Consider the following 22916-nt stretch of genomic DNA (forward strand, 5'->3'; position numbering starts at 1 on the left):
TCTTCTTACTTGACATTTATACCATTTCCTTCTTCCTCAAAAAGTTTGCACTAACTCACTTAAATGAAGCAGTCCATTTCCCGACCTGATCTATCAAAAGGCCACTTCCTTCTCCTCCAGAGGATGCGGTCTGTCCACGCAGGGGTGCGGCACTTTTCACTGGTGTCATAGTCGTCAGAAAACAGATCATATTTATATGTCGGAGCAAAGGTTACTTTTCCTTCTAAAAATCCTCTAAAAATCTACAACAAACATACACAAAGTAAGTTGTTCGGAAAGGCAAAAAAGTTCTGTTTTCATTCAGGCAGCCATTCATTAAATGTCTCTTATGTGCTGGAGACTCTCACATGAAATCTGTGTGCATTTGATGAGCACTTCTATCTGAATGGAACAAAGCTTAAGAAAAAATAACCTAAGACGTGGCCTTTTTCATGCCACTTGTTTGACCTTTGATTAAACAAAGTACAAAAACATAAAGAAATTCCACTAGTCCTTTGAACTATATAAGAGACAGCAAGAACTGTAAAGGATTTTGGAAATCATGAAATCTGATGTCTTATTCTCAAATGAGGACGTGCGGCCTAAAAAACCTAAGTGGTGCCCAAACTGTTAGAATTTAAGTCTGATGACCACAAAGGCAATGTGCCAAGTGGCCGTGATCACCTGTACTTGAAAAAAACTGTTTTTAAACAAATTCTTGCAAAATTTTGTGGTCATAAATTTTAAGAAATTAGTTTCAAAAAGGCAGATGATATGAGCAAGAAGAAAAGACAAAATAAAGTAGATTACCACAGGATCTTGAAGTCAGAAAACAGTAGCCTTGAAGACTAAGATTTTAAATTTACTAGTACTGAAAAAAACAAAAACGTATATTCTTCTACTTGAAAGTGAATCTTATAGAGACATAACATATTTTTCCTCCTGGGAATTATTATGAGTTTTCCTTTTCTTTTTTTCTTTATATCTGTTAAACTATATATTTATTAAGTATAAAGAGACTCCAAGAGATTTTAAAAAAAAGCAACAGTATGATTAAGAAAAGCTTGTTTCATAACCAAAGATCCTATTCTTCTCAATACAAATATCTTCTTAAGTATGTGTATACCTGTCCAGCATTTTTCTGATTGATAAGTTGGTCTCCTGCTATAAGAGAATCCCAATTTTGCTGTTTTATAAGCTCTTTAACTTCCTCATTAGGGAGATCGATTCGATAGTTGAAATCACCACACCAAAACACATAGTCATGGGAAAAGAGCATCCTTCCCTGGAAGCAAGGAGATGGAATTTTAAGTTCAAAATAATCAATTTTAAAAATGTTTAACAACTTATTCTTTGCCTCAGATATGCCTGCCTCCCCCCGGCCATGCCCTGTTTATTTAACCTACTGGTAATAACACATGAAGTATCTATTTAGGTTAAACATTGTTGATGTTTCTAGGAACTATCTTAAGTTTCCAAAAACTGATATAGAATTTAGGATAAATTAAAATATGTTTCAAAGCTTCATCTCCAAGAACAGGCAGCAAGAGCTTACCATTGGAAAACTCAATTTTCGTGCTATTTCTATAAAATCTTCATTTCTTTCTTTGACTTGTGATTGCCCTGCAGCAAAGTGGCTACAGACGAAGCACAGGCTTGTTGTATGGAACAGCATTCGTATTGCAACTGCTCCCTTATTTCCAGTTGCACCTCCCATTCCAGTCTTCACAGTATCAACTGCCACATCCCTTTAAAACAAAGAATTCCAAATCAAAGATCTGAAATCTCAATAGTTCCATGTGCATAAGAAATTAGGAATGCACATTACATAATAACAAAACCACATCGTGTTGCACTTTGAGGGCAAGACTGTGAAACAGTACAGTGAAAGTTCTTCATGACTCTGTAATCAAAAACACATTTAAAAACAAGAACCATGAATAAGTGTTTTTCTGAAGCAACAAACATTCTAGGCCTTTTCTTGTTATCTGATGGTAGGAAGCAGCTTTAGGGGAGTGCTCTGTTTACTGACCTGATGAAAGGCGCATGCTGTGGTCTGATAAAAACAAACAGACAGACGCCTACCAACTGCTCAGAAGCCAGCAGCACATACTTGTTGTCTCTGGAGATAGTTTTCTGAAGTTCCACAGCCCAGAGCTTCTGATTTGTTGTGCTACCAGAAGATATTGAAAAGGAAATCTTTAAAAAGATATTGAAAATATAGCCTATTTTATAAGACAATTGTCAATCATATTTTTATATACCCAAATTTAATAAGACTACCGACAGCCATGAAATCCACGCCAACAGTGAAATCTTTATGTAGACTGTTTTTTTGCTTCCTTTAAAAAGAAAAACCCAAAATTTAGCCAAAAGAACATCGCCCTTCAAAGTCTAATCTATTATTCCCTTACCAAGAAAATACGAGCTTACTTATTAAATGAGTGCTCACCATGTGAGTCATCTCAAGCTCGTACACTGTACTTTTTCCCTGCGTTTATTATGGTAACAGAGAAGTACATTCTTCCAGATACATTTCCCCCTTTTTCTTATTTTTCTGGATTATAATTAATAACTTAAAAAATTATTATGGAAAATTTTAAATGTACACAAAAAAGAGATAACGGTAAAATAAACCACCACATACCCATTATCCAGCTTCAACAATTATCAACAATTTGCCAATCTTTTTCCTTCCAACCCCCTTCTTTTTTTTTGTAAACCTTGAATATTTCAAACCAAATCTAAGACACATGCCACTTCACCCATACATACTTTAGTATGCATCTCTAATGCAACAGGACATTTTTATTTTTACATAATCACAATGTCATTATCACATTTAAATATTAACAATTCCTTAATATCATCTAATACTCAGTTCACATTTAAATTTCCCTGATTATCTAAAAAGTGTCTTCTTACAGTTGGTTTCTCTAAAATAGGGTCCAGGGGCCAGCCCCATGGCTTAGCGGTTAAGTGCGCGCGCTTCACTGCTGGCGGCCCAGGTTCGGATCCCGGGCACGCACCAACGCACTGCTTCTCCGGCCATGCTGAGGCCACGTCCCACATACAGCAACTAGAAGGATGTGCAACTATGACATACAACTATCTACTGGGGCTTTGGGGGAAAAATAAATAAATAAATAAAATTATTAAAAAAAAAAAAAATAGGGTCCAAATAAGGCCCACACATTGCATTTGCTTGTTATGTCTTTTGAGTCTCTCTTAAATCTTTAATAGTCTCTCAACCCTCCCCATATCATCCCCTTTTTAATGCTATTTATTTTTTAAGAAGCTGGGCCATTTGTCTGTAAAATGTTCAACAGTCTGGATTTGGCTGATGTGTCTTCATGGTATCCTAACTAGTTCCTTTACCTCTCATATTTGCTTTAAACTAGTTAACGTAGAAGCTTGATTAAGAAACATTCAATTTTATTTATTTGTTTTGGCAAAAATAACCTCATGGGTGGTGTCACCCTTGCCTCACAGCAAAAGTACATAATCTGTGATCTTACACCTGATCAGGTGTTCAGACCAGGACAATCTAATCAACTCTTTATAATAAAAAGTTCCCCCATTAATCATTCTTCTAAGGTTTTAGCATCTGTTTATCATTGCCTAGGTCTAATATTTCATTAGGGGTTGCAAAAGGTTGATTTTGTAATTTTAGCATTCCATGGGCATTTGTAATAAGTTGGAATTCTTCTATAAAGAACTTTTCTCTTAGCTATCCAATTATTCTAAAACACAGTTCATACAAAGAAAGCAGGATAAATGCTTAAGTCTTTCTCTTTATAAACTTTCAGAGTAATAAGTTTGTGCCCAAGAACCTCCAATGGAGAGCAAAAAAAGTTTTTCTCATTGTTCCAGGTCACATAAATAAGTGGTAAGCCAGAATATGACCTCACATCCATCTACCTAATCTATAACACTATGTGACATTGCCTCTAAAATAAAAATTCAGAACATGGATTCTCTACCTACCATAACCCACCACTACGACTTGGATTCTGGAAAGAGAATGACAGCTTTCATCTCTTTCTTCAGCTCACTTCTCAATGAACCCTACCCTGATCATTCCATTCAAAACTGCACACTCCTCCCCACCTCCACATGCCTGATCCCTTTCACCTCTATCCCTTTATTTTCCATTGCATTTACCATGTTCTAACATGCTATATGATCTATCTATTGTTTATGGTCTGTCTCTTCCACTAGAATAGAAGGTTCATGTAGGCAGGGATTTTTGTTTCTTTTATTCATTGATGTATCTTTAGCCCCTCGGGTAGGTGCTCAATAGATACTGGTTAAATGAGTGAATAATCACCACTATATTAAAGAATAATTCAATTAAACTTTATTTAGATAAACAATTGAACAATTTGGTACTAGGAAACCTAAGAGTATATTCTATTTTAAGACTTGAATATTTATTTTCAGGAAAGATAATGAAATAGTAAAATGAATCAAGTTGGATTTCTTTTCTATTTCCCTGTATGAACTGTTACTCACTTTGGCTAAGAAAAAAATTGTCATTTGCAAGATAGACCATACTATTTCAGCCCACACTTTTATTCTGAAAATCTTAAAAAATGTCACAAAAGATGGGCAACTGCCCAATTTTAAAAGCAAGCATATTTTCTTAAAATAAAACACAAGCTTTATGTTTCACTCAAATACAAATACTGTATTTGTAGCAAGGTTTCAAAAAAGCAGTTCTCATATTGTGATCTGGGACCACTGCTGAGGGTTCCCAAAACCCATAAGGTCAAAGCTATCTTTATTGTACTACTAAGGCATTGTTTTTCTTTTCACTGTGTTCACTGACATTTGCACTGATGGTGCAAAAGCAACAATGATACCTTAGCATGAATCCAGGCACCAAACTCTACTAGTATTCATTATCGTCTTCACCACCATGCACCCACAGTTAAAAAAATGCCATTTCACCTAAGAATATCCTTCATGAAACAGTAACGTTATTAATTTTGTCAAAGCTCAATCCTTGAGTCACATCTTTTTAATATTCTGTGTGATGAATGGAGAATACACACAAGGCCCTTCTGCTGCATACTGAATGTACACATGATGGTCGAAAAGCACTAGATGGTTTGAGTTGAGAGCTAAACTGCCACTTTTTTCATGGAATACAATTTTTACTTGAAAGAACTAATGACAGACAGACTATGGTTGCTCAAATTTAGGTTATTTGGCAAACATTTTTTTCAACCAAGCCTGTGTTTTCAAAGCAAACAACCAACAGTATTTATTGCCAATGACAAAATTTGAGTTTTCAAGCAAAAATGAGAATTTTGGAAAACTTGTATCTGCTACTGTTATCTTGACAGCTTCCAAATACTTGAAGAAGCTACCGATAAGATCAGTGATAATATTAACCAATATGATGTTTTGATATTATATAACGAAATGTGTCAAAATTTGGAAGATCTACATAACTTAGTAAACTCATATTTTCCAAATGATCAATACCTGATGTTTAAAAATAATGCAAGGGTAAAAGACCATTGAATTTTAGTCTAATAGAGCACAAGTTCAGATTGCTATGGTTTCAGATTGCACATTGCAACTAACCTTTAAGAAACTACTATTTGTTGAGTTTTGGTATAGTATCAGAGAAGTAATGATCTGAAAAGGCTATTAAAATATCTCCATTTCCAACTACATATTTATGTGATTTTCTTCATATACTTCAACCAAAACAACAGACTGCAACAGATTAATGCAGTAGATGTGAGAATGCAGCTGTCTTAAACCAGATATTGAGATTTGCAAAACTACAAAACAATGTCATTCTTATCAGTAAATTTTTGCTTTGGAAAATAGTTACTTTTCAGAAAAAAATGTGTTATTTATGTTAACACATAATGGGCTTGTTATTTTTTAATGAATTAATGTTTTAAAATTTTCATTTTTAATTTCTAATGTGACAAATATCAAGAGATATAACCCACATAAACAAAAGTTCTTTAAGATCTTTCAAAATTTTTGTTTTTTGGTTTTTTCTGTGTGTGAGGAAGATCAGCCCTGAGCTAACATCCATGCCAATCCTCCTCTTTTTGCTGAGGAAGACTGGCCCTGAGCTAACATCTATTGCCAATCCTCCTCCTTTTTGTCCCTTTTTCTCCCCAAAGCCCCAGTAGATAGTTGTATGTCATAGTTGCACACCCTTCTAGTTGCTGTATGTGGGACGCTGCCTCAGCATGGCTGGACAAGCAGTGCGTCAGTGCACGCCCGGGATCCAAACCCGGGCTGCCAGTAGTGGAGCGCGTGCACTTAACCGTTAAGCCATGGGGCCAGTCCCAAGATTTTTCAATATTTTTAAGACCACATAAAGATCTTGAAACCAAAAACTTTGAGAACTGTTATTTTACAGTTTAAAAAGCACTTTTATATATATCATCTCAATCTATCCTGTAACAACTACCTAGTTATCTGCCCTCCATGTCCCTCAACTAGAAAATTTTCCCATGTGTTACCTTACTGGCTTACCTTGCATTCACAATGTTTCCAGCATTCAACTCTACCATTTCTTCAAAACCAATGGCAAATATATCAGTTGGCTTACTTCTTTTATCTACAATTAAGCATTCAAGAAAAGACTTTTAAAATAATAGCCTGAGTCAAATGGCAACTCCCCCAAGCACAACTAAGATCAACACCAGATTTCATAAAAGCCCATTTTTATGTTTTAAGTTCAACCAAATTACTTTAAATTTACTTTCTATTCAGATGTGCTAAGTTTGCTTCTTTAAGATTGCCATTCTTGAAGATCCTTAAGTCCTTCCAGAAATCACTTTTTCAAAATGATTTCTCAGAACTCTTGCTAAACTTTGTACCATGGACAGCAGAGAAACAAGCCACTTCTCAAAGCCTAAAGTGAACCAAAACTGGAGAAGGTAAAGGCATTCTTCAGAAAAGGCACAAACAATAAAGTGGTTGAGAAACTATTTCAAACAGATAACAGTTGGGGGAGATTTTTCACATTCAAATTTGAAAACCTCAGGCTTGACCTTTTTTCTATTTCCTGGGTGGAAGAAAATTGGACGAGATTCAGGGGTTAAGACATACCCCTCTGTTCCAGCCATCAGCTCTCTCATAGCTGACAAGGACGAAAAGAACAGAAGCTGCTTAAGATAAGCAGCTCAGGGGTACTTTGGGTGGCCCAAGTATTCAGATATGAGGATAAATAGCTAGAAAGAGCCTATAAATACTACAAACTAACACTGAGAAATAAAAAAATATTTATTGACTGCGATCCTGTGCAAGGCTTATACATGCTTCATCTCATTTACCACACAAACATCTTATGTGAGACAGCTTATTTTTGCCTTTTATTTACAGACAGAAAACTGAGGCTTTGGAGAACCTAAGTAACTTGAGCAAGTTCAGACATAAAATGCAGTATGGCACAATGACTCTGAAACCACACTGCCTGAGTTCAAATCCTGGCCTTGCCACTACTAGCTCCACGACCTTGGCGGGTTATCTCCTTACTGTCTCTTGGTTTCTTCATCCGTGAAATTGGAATAAAAACAGTGTCTGTGTAGTAGGTCTACTATAAGGATTAAATGAATAGATGTAAAGTACTTAGAATTGTAGTGTCAGCTGTTATTTTATGATTATCATGATTATTATTACAACTACAATTTCAAGTTCGGTTCAACGTAAGTGAAAAGGGGCATTTTAATATAAATTTGGGGAAAATCCCAGGGATTAAGATGTGGCTGATTAAAGACAAATAGAAAAGGAAAATTTGTATCTCACACTATTTCCTATGAACATCACCTTCATATATAATACTTGGTAAATGTGCACCATTTTAAAAAGGAATTAAGTTGACTTAAAAAAAGAAGTCTTCAGATTCATGATTCTAATAAAAGTCTTAATAAAAGCATCCTCAGCTTAATGTTTGATTCTGGCTATTAAGACCTTTGTGGCAGAATACCCAAACTGAATGACAACCATGTTTTTACAAGGATAAATCAGTACTGTTAAGTTATAAAGTGCCAACACACGTTACAGCAAGTACTGTAAGATCACTCATGATCTACCCTGAATATTTCTTATCTTAGTAACTAAAAAGATTTAACTAACTAGATTTAAAAAATGGGACATACTAGGTTTGAAAATTATCAATTACAAAATAAGCTTACTTTGTGTCAGTTTTAAAGAATAAAAACAGAATTAGTTTTTCTTACATGTGTGGTTACCTTTTAAAGATAGCTGTTTATGTATGGATCCTATTTCCTGAGAATCAAATACCAAAGAAAAAAATTTTTTATTTTACCATTATGTTTTCTTACGAAGTAGAAAATAAAAGTATAGCAATAAAAAAGAGGTAAGATTTTAATAGATCTGATCTATAAAAATGCTGGCCTTTCAAATTTATAAATCTAAGTTTCCTTTATAAAGTAATGTATATTGTGAAGTGCTACATTTGTTGTCTAGATAATAAATCACAGCCAGGATTAATTAATTCCATATTATAAAAAGCCAACCTTGAAACTCCAGGATGCCAGCTAACTTGGGTGCATCAAGAAGCCAGTCAGTGAGTGTCTGATTCCTAAAAGCTATACTGCGAAACTGCTTCCCACCATTTACATTCCACGTTCCAACACATACTCGAATTTTCTTGGGCTTTGAATACTTGTAGAAATTCTCACACATGCTCTTTAGTACTCTAGAGGATGCTAATCAAAAACAAAATAAAACAATTTTAGCTGCATTAAACCACTTATAAAAATTGATTTTCATAATTGAGAAACGACGTCTGGAAAGTACTATTATCATCCTAAGCACAAACAAACATAAGATACATGCACAGGCACAAAAAGAGATCAGCCTTGAACACAAAGCCCAGCACAAAGCAATTAACCAACACAACTTAAAAAAAAAAAAAAATTAAATAGAATAGCCAAAGTAAAAAAGCTATTAGAAAATTATTGCAGCTACATAAAACATGGAGAAAAACAGTCCTGTTTCAATGAAATGGTACATTAATTTATAATGTACTAAATTAGAGACTATACATTTTTAGGAATATAGCAATTCACTTTCATACAACTTTCATTCCGTGACTGGTAAAAAGATAAATTTTATTTCTCCGCAAACAAAAACATTTAAGAATACTTCCATTTAAGATTCTAGCTACTGGCAGGTGGTTTGATGAGTAATGGCTTCCTGACAAAAACACAAATTATGGATGATAATGACATGTTAGAGAATGAAGTCACTACTAAATGCTTCCCATCTCACTCAGAGTAGAAGCCAAAGCCCTTAACAATGGTCTACAAGGCCCTAAACAACTTGCGTGGCCTTTCTGCCTTATCTGTTGCCCCTTCCCTGTTCACTCACTGCTCAGCCACTGGACTCGCTGCTGCTTCAAAAAGATGCCAGGCCGGCTCCCACCACAGGGCCTTTGCAGTGGTTGTTTCCACTACCTGCAATACTCTTCCCTCACTTCCTTCAGGTCTTTACTTTCCAGTGAGGCTTTCCCTGACTGCCTTATTTAAAACTGCATTCTGCCCCTAACCTTCCATATCCCCTACTTAATTTTTCTCTATAGCATTGATCACCATTTATAAACTATGTATTTTATTTATTTATCCATCCTGTAACTGTCTCCCCTCACAAGAATGGAAGCTCATGAGGACAGAAATGTTGGTCTAGTTTGTTTAGTGCACTATCCCTAGTGACTAGAGGAGTGTCTGGTACATAGTAAGTGCTCAATAAATAACTGTTAAATGGATGACTGTTCCATACATTTTAAATCTTCAATCTCTTTCCTGCATATTTTTTAACCACCACCTATCTTTCTTCCTTCTAAACCACATTTCAGTTTGGTTAAGTTAAAGTCTCAGCATTTAAAGTGGATAGAACCTTAACTGGACCTTAATCTAAAAACAGAGAATATGCACTTAATTGACAGAGAATATGCACTTAATTGGCAGTTAACTGGCAAGAGGAAAGGGAAATCAAAATGATTCTCACTTTTCACCACATGATCTTATTTTATTAGGATATTATTTATTTTATGATATCAAGATACAGCAGTCTGTGAGAGAATGAGAGTGAAAAAGGCAAATAACATCTTACTATCATCATGAAAATAGTTTTGATCTGCAAATCTGCTGAAAGAACTGCTGACTGAGATGATAAGACTATTCACATTGTTCCCAGGGCAGATATGCAGATTTCTAGCCCTCTTGCTATTTGATTTAATTCCTTATATAGAGGTATTGGTGGTAATGAAAGCAGATTATATGTTCTGGCCTGTTGGTATGGTTAATTGAAAGATGGCTGCACCTAGATAAAGAATAATTCTCTATTACTCTGGTTTATCACTGGTCTTTATAATTGAAGTTGTAACTCTTACTACTATGAAAACAGCTTCTGCAATTCTTTCTCATCAAAACACAAGTTCTATAATGATTTAACAGCTTAAAATATTCAGCAAGATAAATAACGAACTGTGTGAACAAAAACATGTCGCCACGTTGTGTGATCAAATAAAGTCAGTTTATAAATGGAGTAAAAAGTTTTAAAAATTACTAGTTTATTCTTAATTGGCTGGCATCTTAATGTGCAGGAAGAAATGAGTCTATGTTCAAACAGATGTCTGTCTCTAAACAGCGTATCATTTCAGAAAATGGATTTTATTACAAAACTCAAAAATATATCCAGGTGCTCTCTTTCTCCATCCTTCTCAAAAAAATAACCAATAGTTTCTCAAAATATTCAGAATAATAACTATGCAAAACAAATCTTAAGTGACACCAAATCTTAAGCGAAGGGAAGAAAAGATCTTTTTTGGCTAAATGTCTGGCAAGAGTTTAACTTTTGTTCCTTTTGGCACAGGTTCATGATTAAAGACAAGACCATAAATCTTGTTCAGAGAATGAAAGCATGAGATCCCTATGAATAGGAAAGGCAGGAAAACTAACGACCTTTAAGTCTTATACATTAACTCTTCTAACTTTGTTAGCAATCTTAATGCTTTTTAAATGATTTCAGATCATATTTTAGTGGAGGTCTTATAGTTACAGGAAATACTTCATCCACAATATAAGGAAATGAGTCAATGCCTTTTCAAGTATTATGTGTGAGAAACCCTGTTGAGCAGTCATAAATATCACAGATAGTACTCTGAAATTAATGTAAAACAGTCACATCTGGGTTTTTTCCATTAGCTTATCAAGAGTAAGGTATAACACTAATAATGTTTGTTCAATGAAATACAAAAGTAAAATTAAAACTAGATGACCTATATTTAATTGGAATTAAGCATTTGCTACAGGAAGACAAAGAGCACTATGTATTTTCTTCTAAATGAAATAGTTTTCTCAAACTTAAAATTTTTTTCTCAGATTGAAACAAGGTATCAATTCATCCTGTTAGAATTTGAGGGCAAAACAGAGAAAGTTTCCATCTATTTATGGCTTCATTTATTTACAAAATCAACTTTAAAAAAATAAAGAAAAAGTTGCTTTTATTTATAGATTGATTTTCTATACTGTACCTGACTGTAATGTCTGTTCAGAAACTATGGACAGCATCAAGAAGAAAACAAAGAATCATTAGTATAACAGCAAGTTACAGTTAAAATCTCGAGTGTTATGACACTTTTTTCTTTTAAGTCAATTTCATGACTTATTGTTTTGGATGGCTATAGGATACCAAAGATTAAAAATAAATGACAATAACTGAGGCAAACCCTCTGCATCTAAGAAAAATCCTACAGTGACTCAGCGATGTCCAGAGTTTCACAATCAGAAGGTTCTAGACCTGCTTTTCAGGCTGCTCCATATGTGTGTGTGTGTATGTGTGAGCATGTGCACATACTTGTGAGGGAGAATATGAATCTGAAAACCTAAAAGGCTGGAGGATACTGACATATGGAAGACACTACCATATAATATAATATACGCTTTGTGGTATTCTTTCTGGGACTTACCAGTTGATAAGTACAATCAGTTCAGTTATAACAAAACATATCCATTCGAAAAAAATCACCATGCTATGCAAAATGGTGCAAATTCCCACAGACACAGGGCTTATGAGAAAAATCGGGTTAGGGCCCAACAATCAAAAACTTGAGCAGCGACACACCAAAAAAGAGAGGAACCTAATAAAAACAGTAGCAGAGTTTTACACATGTTAAATGGTTAAGAAATGTATGGATACTCCTTAAATATGGCTCTTCCTCTTGAAAAAGACCTGAAGTTTGCTTGTAGAAATGGGCATCAGGAGGGCTGCAGCTTGTGAGTAATTGTGAGCAACGGAAGAAGGGTTCTCTGATACCGGACAGAAAGTTGTAACATCAGATGTGGATCAGTATGGCTCCTAACACGCCTGGTGAACTGAGGGAGAGCAATGTTTGAGGTGTGTGCGTATGTATATGTATGTTTTGTATATTTCTATCCTTCTCGGTTCTGCTGGGTGCAGTTTTCTGCATTTACGTAGTGTTACTGCTGGCGAAAACATGCATAAACTAATGAAGAATTGGCATTATACTCAAAATGTTCCCTAATATAGTGTCCGTGTTAAAACAAATTCCCATTCTCAGAACAAGCATTGTAGCAGAACTGACTGTACTTTTTTTAAAGGCATATTTTACATATAGTAAGATGTGCAAGAAACTAAAAAACTGATGATCAAGTTTGGGAATCACTTAGGTCCGTCCTTCACTTCTTTTCGTTCTTCAATTGCTTACTTTCAATGTTGCTTATTAATTAAAGTAGGCACAGGTGGGAAGAGGTGATAAGGTGCAAATTGGTCAAGTCTCTACTATTGGAAGCCAGGAAGAAAACCTGACGCTAAAAGCAGCAGCTGAGATCAGATTTTGTTTTTTAGAGCGTTAGTAGGTCTCAGCCCCTCAGCCTACTTCCAGATCCCTGAGGAGCTGACTGTAATTAACTATCTTCAGCACCATGCAGAATTCTGAAAGAATCCATGGTAACCTGTTGGACCAAGTAATTATCCAAGAGCACATTACTCGATGAGAAACAATTTTCTACTTGAACAGGGAAAACTGAAAGGTTTCGTTTGGGAATAACAGAAGAAATAAAAATGTTCAGAGTGCTGAGAAGTTAAAATAGAAAAACATGGAATTAAGGAAGTCTAATTTATTAATTTCTACAATGAATGTTGCGTTCTCCCCGGATACTACTCACTGACATGAGTTCAAATTCTTTTGATTTTAATAAAAGACACATTGAAAGATAAAGAGCCATCCTGAAAGCCACATATTTATGTTAAATACTAAAACTGGGAATAATAGTGTCCAATAATAAACAATATTTTAAATTAATATGATTTAATGCTTATTCAAAGAATAGCAATTAAAAGGTAAGACCAAGTTACACAAACTCTTGGGGTGGTGATTAGCAAAATAACCAATATCGGTATTGGTTTTTTCAATAAAGCATTTGTTTTTTACATAATTATGTTATTGAATGCTCTACTAAAAGTACTAGCTGAATATTCTATGAAATTCTGCCTTACATAAAGTTAGCAATAATTAAACCACCACCCTCTCAGTCACAATCTATAACAAAAAACATGCATGGGCCTCAGTTTATGGCTTAATATTACCACTGATGATATAAACATTTTAAAAGAGAGAAACTTCCTTTGGAGAATGAAATTTTTAAAAAATTACATTGATAGAAATGCTTTCCAAAACTATTTTAATCAACTCAATCTAAAAATTATTTATGTATATAAGTCTAATTTACCTCTTGGACTTTTAGAAGAAACATAAATAACACAAAGTAAGTAAAATATAAAGTAAGTATGCATACCACGCAAACTTCCAGTAGTCAAAAGTGCTCGAGCTTTGTCAGCCAAATCACTATTTAGAGTATTTCCCAGTAGCAAAATATCAATGGCCTCTTGCTTGGAGCTGTCAAAGAAGTTATTCTGAATAGTTCTACTAACAGAACGAGCACCATCTTTTAACTTTCCAGCCTGTTGGGGGAAAAAGGAGCATGGACTTTCATTCTAAATATTATTTTTACTCAGTAGGCATTTTGAAACTTTAAATAAGTTTTATGTGATTTTACTATAATAAAAAGGACCTAATCATTCTTTTTTGAATAGCAAATCATCAGATTAAAATGCCTCGAGATGTCACTGTTTCTCCTCCTCTTCTGGATAACAGCTCTGCACAAAGAGATGGAAAAGCTGAGTGCCAAAACTGCATCCACTAATGATATCTAGACCAGTAAATGTTTAAAACCGTTTACTATAAAGGAAATAAACTGAAATATACTTATTTAAAACAAGGAAATTACTTCTTACATTGTAACTTTTAGATCTGGAGACGGGATGGATGGAAGAGAAACAGGAGATAAAGGAGGATGCACTGTATGTACATGTTCTTAGAAACACTTCAAAGTACTTTAATAGGAGAAAAATAAAATTAAAATTGCTCCCAAATAACTTATATTAATTAAAACTAAAAGTGAACATAAGAATGAAGGTCTAATCTAAAAAGAAATTTATAATTATAGTTCAAAAATAAATGTTACATGTAAACTACAATTTGCATATTTTAAGTCATTTTATTGCCTATTTAAATATAAATAATAAAAATAATAAACTTATGCCAATTCCTACATTGGAGAGTTGATTATAACTATTTTTGTGTGTGTGAGAGGAAAATCAGCCCTGAGCTAACATCCGTGCTAATCCTCCTCTTTTTGCTGAGGAAGACCAGCTCTGAGCTACATTTATTGCCAACCCTTCTCCTTTTTCTCCCCCAAAGCCCCAGTAGATAGTTGTAGGTCATAGTTGCACATCCTTCTAGTTGCTGTATGTGGGACGCGGCCTCAGCATGGCCGGAGAAGCAGTGCGTCGGTGCGCGCCCAGGATCCGAACCCGGGCCGCCAGTAGCAGAGCACGCGCACTTAACCGCTAAGCCATGGGGCCGGCCCTGATTATAACTTTTAATGTACATAAATTTGACTTAGGCATGTTAGTTACCATAAAGATTTATTTTGATCTTACAGATTTAGATGACTGTAAATCTGTAATGACCATTAAAAAAACTCTTGCTTTCTGAAAAAAACTTTAGTTTGCAATATGTACTTTTTATTCTTTAAAGAAATAACAGTAATTTGATGCTTAAAATGTTATTTCCTTCCATATGTTACCATACACAAATGACATTATTTAAAAAGACACTCACCATTCACATTATCAGGAAATTAATCAAAAGGAACCCAGAGAAAGGAAAAGAAAGAGCAGTTCAGACGTTAGATTTTAGTTCAATTCAGACTAGTATATTTAATATATAAAATTTCATATCTATCTATTATGTTAGAGATAAAAGACACTAAAAATATATGTAACCTCTGTACATAGTCTAGTCACTGCAGAAACAAAAAGGCAGAACATAAAAGAATATTTTAAAGCATATAAGAATAATAAAAGCAATAGTTGTACGAGAATCAGGTTTTAATAGCAAGAATTATGTTCTCCATTTAACAGGAATAAATGAAAGTTTAACAATTTCAGGTTTTCAAAAATAGGGACAGTTTAAGAACTAAATACTTGTAAATGTCAATACAAATTATTTTTATGAGTTGAACAAAAGGAACTATGCAGTTTAGGCCATTACCTCTAGACAGAGGAATGGCATTTTATGAGACACAGAAAAGGAGGAAGATTTGGAAATTAAAAGAAGACTTAGAGATGAGGGATGGTCTTTAAAGAATTTCAGTTGCTATACTGAAGTGGCTGAATGAGAACTATAAAGGTGGTAAATGTTCTTGTTTTTATTCCTAAGGTAATATGAGGAGTTGTAGAGATTTAAAATGTTAATAAATTCAACTGAAGCCAGGAGCCTTAAAAAGTCAAGTGTATAAAATAATGAAAAATATCTCAAGTATGCTTCCAAAGTCTCTCAATAAGGGCCAAATGCTAGACTGGAAAGTGGTCTAGATAATACCAGCAATTAAAAAGTAATGAGGCACAGAATCATAATTAAGTCCATATCTCACACTTCTTTCGCACATTTTGATAGCCTCCTTTCAAGGAAAGATAAGTAAAAGAATAAAAACTTAACAATCAAGCCCTAATAGTGTTGGGTGCATACTGGGTGTTGCATAAAATTATTTATTCGTCCATCCAGCATTTATCACACATCTATTAAACCAGAGGCACTGTGTCAAGTGCTAGGGACAGAAATCAAACGAGATAGGACCCTATACTAGGAGGACTATGGTTTAAAAAAATCCTATTTATAATCAAAATAAACAATATAAAAAGTAAAACAGATATGCAAGGGAAAAATCATATACAAAAAATGTAAGTAATACACATACATGTCTATTGGATTATCACTAAACGACTAAGTATGCCATACCCCCAAACCTAGGGAAATAAACTATCCTCCACTCCATCATCAATAGCCACTAGAGAAGGAAGTGTTAAAGAGGACATATAAGCATAATAAGACAGAATTCTAAAACAGATACCTAAAAAAAAGCCCTATTAATTGAAAAAGAGACCATTTAAAAGCTTTATGAAGAGAGGAGAAAGAGGATCCTTTATGTTACGACAGATCTAGATTTACCTTAGCCTTTCCTTCAAGAGCTCCAGTCCCTGCGTATATCTTACTGATTGAATCACCATTTACAGACCACATTGACCGAAAAACCTCTTGAAAGCGAGTCACCAACTGAGGCTTTTCAGCTAAGCCAAGAGCTTCCAACTGTTTAGCTAGCATCTAAAACAGCAAAAGAGAAACTTTTATAAGTATATTAGTACATTAACTGTGATATGACTCTTTAAGAACTACCAGAATTAAACAAAAAATTTATAGTTATAGGACTATGTGGGATTGGATTCTGAAAACACAACAGTTTACTAGGCTAACTATTATTTCCCACCATTTCAATTTTTTTTTTATAATTTTATTTATTTATTTTTCCCCCAAAGCCCCAGTAGATATCTGTATGTCATAGTTGCACATCCTTCTAGTTGCTGTATGTGGGACACAGCCTCAGCATGGCCGGAGAAGCGGTGCGTTGGTGCGCGCCTGGGATCCGAACCCGGGCCGCCAGTAGCAGAGCGCGCGCACTTAACCGCTAAGTCAGGGGGCCGGCCCCCACCATTTCAATTTTTAAAGTAAATATCACATCAACGAAACTTACAGGGAACTTAATATTCCCTTTAATAACAAGAACTTCTTTCTGGTTAAATGATAAAATTAATCTTACCGAAATGTACCTAAAAATCAGACTAGTTTACCTTGTTCACCTAAAAGAATTATTCAACAATATGTATTAGAGCAGAGAAAAATATTTAGCTAGTTTATCTAAATATATATAGAAATAACTAATTTTCTTTAATTTTTGGATTTGGCTCTATAAGTTTGGGTATTTAAGGTCAAAAGATTATGAGAAAAGGAGAGCTGCTCTTGAACTGTCACCAAAATTTAAAAAAATAAGTCATATCTCTGAATAAAGTCATGACAGCTTTTATGTTATGGGTCTTTGGGCCACCACAATTTCTTCATCACAGATAACAACGGAAGTGTTTAGAAAAGTTACTGGTCTTTACTCTGAATGAATTTTAGCCTTGAAATTGGGCAAAGTCAAAGCAATGTATCATTCTTACCTAGTCTATTTCTCGTATTTGGAATCCAGTCATATTCTATGCTTTGCATTTTTACTTAACTCCTTCCCTTTTGTGTTTTCCTTTAACTTATCTCTAAGTATGGAGATTATCTATAATTACAGAAGGATCAAAAACTAAAATAATATAAAAAACCCTAAACTGAAATTATTTGATTACCTAGGGACTTACACCAAAGCTGTTCTTTGCTAGCATGGAGAATAAAACAAAATAAGCCCCCAGGATCTCCTTTATCATTTATGTCTCTCTCTTCAAGGAATTGGGGTAAACTGGTCTTCACTACTCGTTTGGTTTTGCCTACTTTACCAGTAAATTTTGTAGCCAGTCAACCAACTGCTATATTTGGGAGTATTCTCACACCTAACTACCAAAAGTGGAAAATCAGCTAAGATTCTGAAAACTAACACCTGTCTTACTTTTAATGAAGACTTTCAAGTATTTCAATAAGCTTACTCTCAGAATCTAAGTAAATGTATTCAGTTACTTAGAAACAGAACTCAAAACAACACGTGATCAACTCCATCCAAATGACCAAATGCCTGCTTTCACTTTTCCTGTCTCTGTCATATTTTCCACATAAATTATGATAAACCTCAATGACAGACTTCAAAAAAGGCAAAACAGTAAAATTTAGTTACGCAAAAAATACATTTCTGTAGCAGAGAATTCTACATACTGTACTTTCACTTTTGAGATTGAAAGAACTTCAGTTGCAGAGTAACTAATTAACCAACACTCTGGCCAAATTTAAGGACATTAACTAGAGGAACTAAGAACATGCTATTTCCTACTCCTGCTTTTTTTTTAGTATTTGAGAACTATGCTAAGTTCCTATGGAACTAAAGGAAGACCCACCACAGCCTTGCGACCCAACTGTTGCATAAACTGAGAGACAGAAAGCTGAGCATTACTACACAGTTGGTCAAATAGTTGAGACTGAATTTGATGGACGAGTGGTAAAGAAGAGAACTTTTAAACAAAGACTTGGTTAGAGAAGTTGAATCTCATTTATTTTCATTCTCACTAACAATGGCATTCTCATCTGATCGTGTTTTTTGTAGCTACCGATTTGAAAATGCCGTATCAAGTGCTTTGGGTAACAGACGGTCAAAAATATAATCCTGTAGGATTGTACACCTGAAAACAGACCCTCCCCAATTCCAAAGAGACACTTAAAAGACAACACAGATAATGAAGGCCAAATATATACATATACATATATATTTTCTTCTTCCAAAAGAGAGGCAAAAGAAGCAATTATTGGAATAGTATAAATAACAGTCTTTTTAAGGGAAAGTTAAGGAACAATAAAGGGAAATAGATAGCCACCTAAAGAGAATATTTAAAACAGATAAAGGAAACATTTCAATGAGAAGGGATTTTGGCAAAAAAAAAAAAAAGACTGGAAGAGAAGTAAAGAATGTCTTTAATGAATTATAACTTCATTTTGTGAAAAGTAACTAATGAGAAACATAAATATTACAAAAGCACTGAAAGAGGCATTTGACACAAGTCACATACACACATTTTAATTTATTTTTTACCTCCAAGCCAAGGAATGCCTGCACACTATTTGTTCTATCAAGACAATCCAAGCAGTTTGTTCGAACTGTACCACTCTGGCATCTGTAACAAACTCAGGAAAGTTAAACAGCTAGTTTGAAACAAAAACAACAAAGCTAAAACAAACTGAGAAAAATTAAGGTGATTAAAATGTAGCATCCACTTTCTACCCTCAACTTTTTATTATTACAATTTTTAAATATACAAAAAAGATGAAATAATTTTACAGTGAATATATACCCACCATCTCAATTCTACAGTTGTTAACATCTTGCCATATTTTCTTTATCACATATCTATCTATCCATCCACACCCACTTATTTTTAATTAGGCCAGTAGTTAGGAACTAAACATACTTAATCAAATATTTGTGGAATGAATTTTAAAAACCTAAGATCTGTTATCTCTACTGACTGTCCTATAAAATTTCTATGGTACTGATACTAAATATTATACAAATTGAAAAAATTAAAAATTTGAGCTTTGTTCACTAAAGTTTACCTTAACCTATTCTGAACTTAAATCTTTAATACTTACTTTCCTCCTGTATTTCTATGCAAAAACTGAAGATTTAAATTATACTAAAGCAGACAATAACCAATGTCTTTTACTTCTATTTGCATTAAGTCCTTACTGAAATAATTAAAATATTAATGTTAATAAAATTAATAAAATATTAATGTTAATATTAATAAAATTAATAAAATATTAATAATCAAGAAATATTAAAACATTAATTTTAAGAGAGAAGTAGAAGAGCCTCAGAGATAACAGCATGAGGCCTGGAGCCAGATGAATCCTAGCTTTACACTTCCTAGTTATGCGACTTGGGGCAGGTTATAGCCTATGCCTCAACTTCCTCAAATATGAATGGGGATAATAATAGAGTCTATCCCTACAGTTGTTGTTATTGACACATGTAAAGACTAAGTACACTGCCTGGCCCGTAGTACATGCCCAAAAAATGTAAGCTATTATTATTACTTGCTGAATTCTAAAGAAAGAAAAACAAGCCTATAATCAAGTATAATAAAGGAAGACATTTTACTTAATTATAAACTTCAATTTTAAAAAAGAAAATTTAAGAGTTCAATGTTAAGAATAATTTTTAAATTATAGCAAAGTTTCAATTTAAAGGAAGAGAAACAGTGGTCAAACCTTTGAACTTCACTTCCATTGAAATAAAAAAATCCATAATCTAGAAACTTCTGGACTTGAGGTTTAAGAACACTATGTAATTTTTCTGCCTTTCCTCCTTTAACCATTTGATGATAGTCAAAATTCACCATCTGGATATCAGCAGCATGTTCAGAAGCTTTCAAATGACTCTGAAAGTAAAAAGGCAAATATTCATCTAAGTGTTAACTAAGTATGATCTTACCAATATAATGTTATAAATGGAACTTTACATTTTAAATTAAAATCTCGGCATGATCCCTTGAAATCTTACTAATCTCACAAAGCTCTCATGGACACTGGCAATCAAATGGAAAATGATTTGCTGATATCTAATGGCATCTTTTTCTTAAAACTCATATATTATCCCTGAGCGATTAGGTGACAGAATTAATATTAGGGAACTTAATAATATTCTCATCTGGTTTAGAAAATGAACAATTATTTCCAGTCACTGGCATTTCATTTTTTACAACACAAATTTAATAACTGCTTATATCTGTTACAGAATCTCAAAATAAAGTAACTTATTTTTAAGACAAAGCTTATCAAAGACTGAAAAATTCATTTTTTACACTTCCATTCAATACATACAAACGTTTTAAAAGTTTACCATAAAAAGTCATTCTCTAAAGTATAACCTATTTATTAACAATATTTATTTCACAAGGTTAAAATAAAACAGCCAAATAATTAAGTTACCTCTGGACTTAGAGAAAACTTTAGAAAATGTTTTCTAATTATTTTGTTTAATTTAAGCTTATAATCTTATGTAACACCATAATTTATATTAATTCATTAGTGATTCAATAAGTGTTAAGAATATTTTTTCTTTAGAAGTCAGATATTTCTTTGGATTCTTTTTTACTTGAAATTCTCAAATTTTCTCTCATCAATATAAGAAGGTACAATCAGTCTTGCATGTATACAAATGCATTATTCACTATTTCACAGGTTTAAAACAATGACTGCGGTTTCTAGGAAAGAAGCAAAGCAATAAACAGATGAAGGAGGAAACCGCCTGGTATTTTTCTACCAGTGACAAACGAGCATTTTTGGGAGGAAGGGTATTCTTCTGCTTCTCCCCAACATAAATAAGCACATTTTAGAAAACAGTGTCAATTGCCATGAAAGCTTTCCATAATCCCAATTTCAGCAACATTACCCTAAAGTATTTCCTAATAGTCCAAACAGTTAATGGTTCCAAGTACTCAGCCTTTTACTGGGAAGTCATTTACTTCCTGGAAGAATTTGATTATTGTATTATTTTTTTAATACCATTCTAGGTGTCCATGGGCCAGCATGGACATACTGGAAAAAAGGATCATACTTACCTGGAAAGCCTTACTTAGCATATGTTCACCTTCCTTAGATCCAAGTAAATTTACTATTATTTGTTTACCATACAAATTCTTAAGTGTTCTAAAATGCCTATTAAAGAAAGAAAGGAAATAAGCATATGTCAAATGATAAGCTAAAATTTTTTTTCAGTAAGCAGGAATCCATTAATAAGGAGAAGCTTTGTGGCAGAATTTTAAACTCAGAACTGGCAAAATTGGATCCTAATTCATTCCCCATGGTCTCGAAACTCCTGAATTTATGAAAACTCACTTAACGTAGTTTCCTCTCTGACTTATCAATGCTAAGACTCCCACCTATGCTGGAGCTGTTGGCGTCACCCGGCTCCCTCTCCGCTCTGTGAGGCTGGTGCTAGACAAGCAGAGAACACAAGCCACCCACTTGGCTGGGAAGGCAATTGCACTTCACGAGGACATGAGGACATTACATACTCCGTGAATATTCAGAGAGACGTCCTCAATAGCTCTTGCCTTAAGAAAAATAGCCCCGAAATATGAGCCATTTTTCTCTCCAGCTTCTAACCATTCCAGAGGTTATAGCACGATGCTGTCTAAAGGAAATAACATGAGCCACAGATATAATTTCAAATTTTCTAGAAGGTATATTTTAAAAAGTAAAAATAAACAGATGAAATTCATTTACGTATATTTTATTTAACCCAATGCAGCTAAAATATCAACTCAACATGTAATCAATATATAAAACAAATATTAATAAGCTATTTTGCTTTTTTTTGTACTAAGTCTTTGAAATTCAGTGTGTATTTTATACTTACAGCACATGTCAATTTGGACTAGTCAATCTCAAGTGCTAAAGAGCTACATGTGGCTAGTGGCAACCATATTGGACACCGCACCCGTAGCAGTAGTCTAAGGCCAAGAGATCAAGACCCACTTACCTAGTGCTACCATCCCTAAACATCATAACACTAGGTGTCACTGTCTTCCGGTTAAATTAGGAACCAGAAAAAATTTTATTTAGAGCCAAAAAAGCCGAAATGAATCAGTAAATATAACTAGTCCCACTGCTTAACAATATCAAAACTTATGGCATTATGTAAAAATAATCAGTCTTACCTATCAAAAGCAGGTGCATTGGCTTCAAATCCCCTTGACATACGGACACGATGAGATCCCACCTAGGACAAGAAAAATATGTCTAATCATACCAA

The 22916-nt window shown here is 34.0% G+C and overlaps 1 protein-coding gene across 4 annotated transcripts in view; it reads right to left on the reverse strand.

Moving 5' to 3' along the window:
- SYNJ1 (synaptojanin 1) overlaps positions 1 to 22916 on the reverse strand; it is a 92535-nt gene that overhangs the window by 30544 nt on the left and 39075 nt on the right. For all 4 annotated transcript variants that reach the window (XM_058523018.1, XM_058523020.1, XM_058523016.1 and 1 more), the window contains exons 7-18: positions 22822 to 22883; positions 21721 to 21817; positions 20369 to 20538; positions 19191 to 19272; positions 16583 to 16735; positions 13806 to 13971; positions 8502 to 8693; positions 6493 to 6577; positions 2012 to 2152; positions 1535 to 1727; positions 1106 to 1264; positions 86 to 242 (exon numbers count right to left, since the gene is read on the reverse strand). In XM_058523018.1, coding sequence (XP_058379001.1) covers positions 86 to 242; positions 1106 to 1264; positions 1535 to 1727; positions 2012 to 2152; positions 6493 to 6577; positions 8502 to 8693; positions 13806 to 13971; positions 16583 to 16735; positions 19191 to 19272; positions 20369 to 20538; positions 21721 to 21817; positions 22822 to 22883 — 1657 coding nt within the window. The remainder of the gene's footprint in view (positions 1 to 85; positions 243 to 1105; positions 1265 to 1534; positions 1728 to 2011; positions 2153 to 6492; positions 6578 to 8501; positions 8694 to 13805; positions 13972 to 16582; positions 16736 to 19190; positions 19273 to 20368; positions 20539 to 21720; positions 21818 to 22821; positions 22884 to 22916) is intronic.

This window comes from Diceros bicornis, chromosome 27 (genome assembly GCF_020826845.1).
Source record: "Diceros bicornis minor isolate mBicDic1 chromosome 27, mDicBic1.mat.cur, whole genome shotgun sequence".
NCBI lineage: Eukaryota > Metazoa > Chordata > Mammalia > Perissodactyla > Rhinocerotidae > Diceros > Diceros bicornis.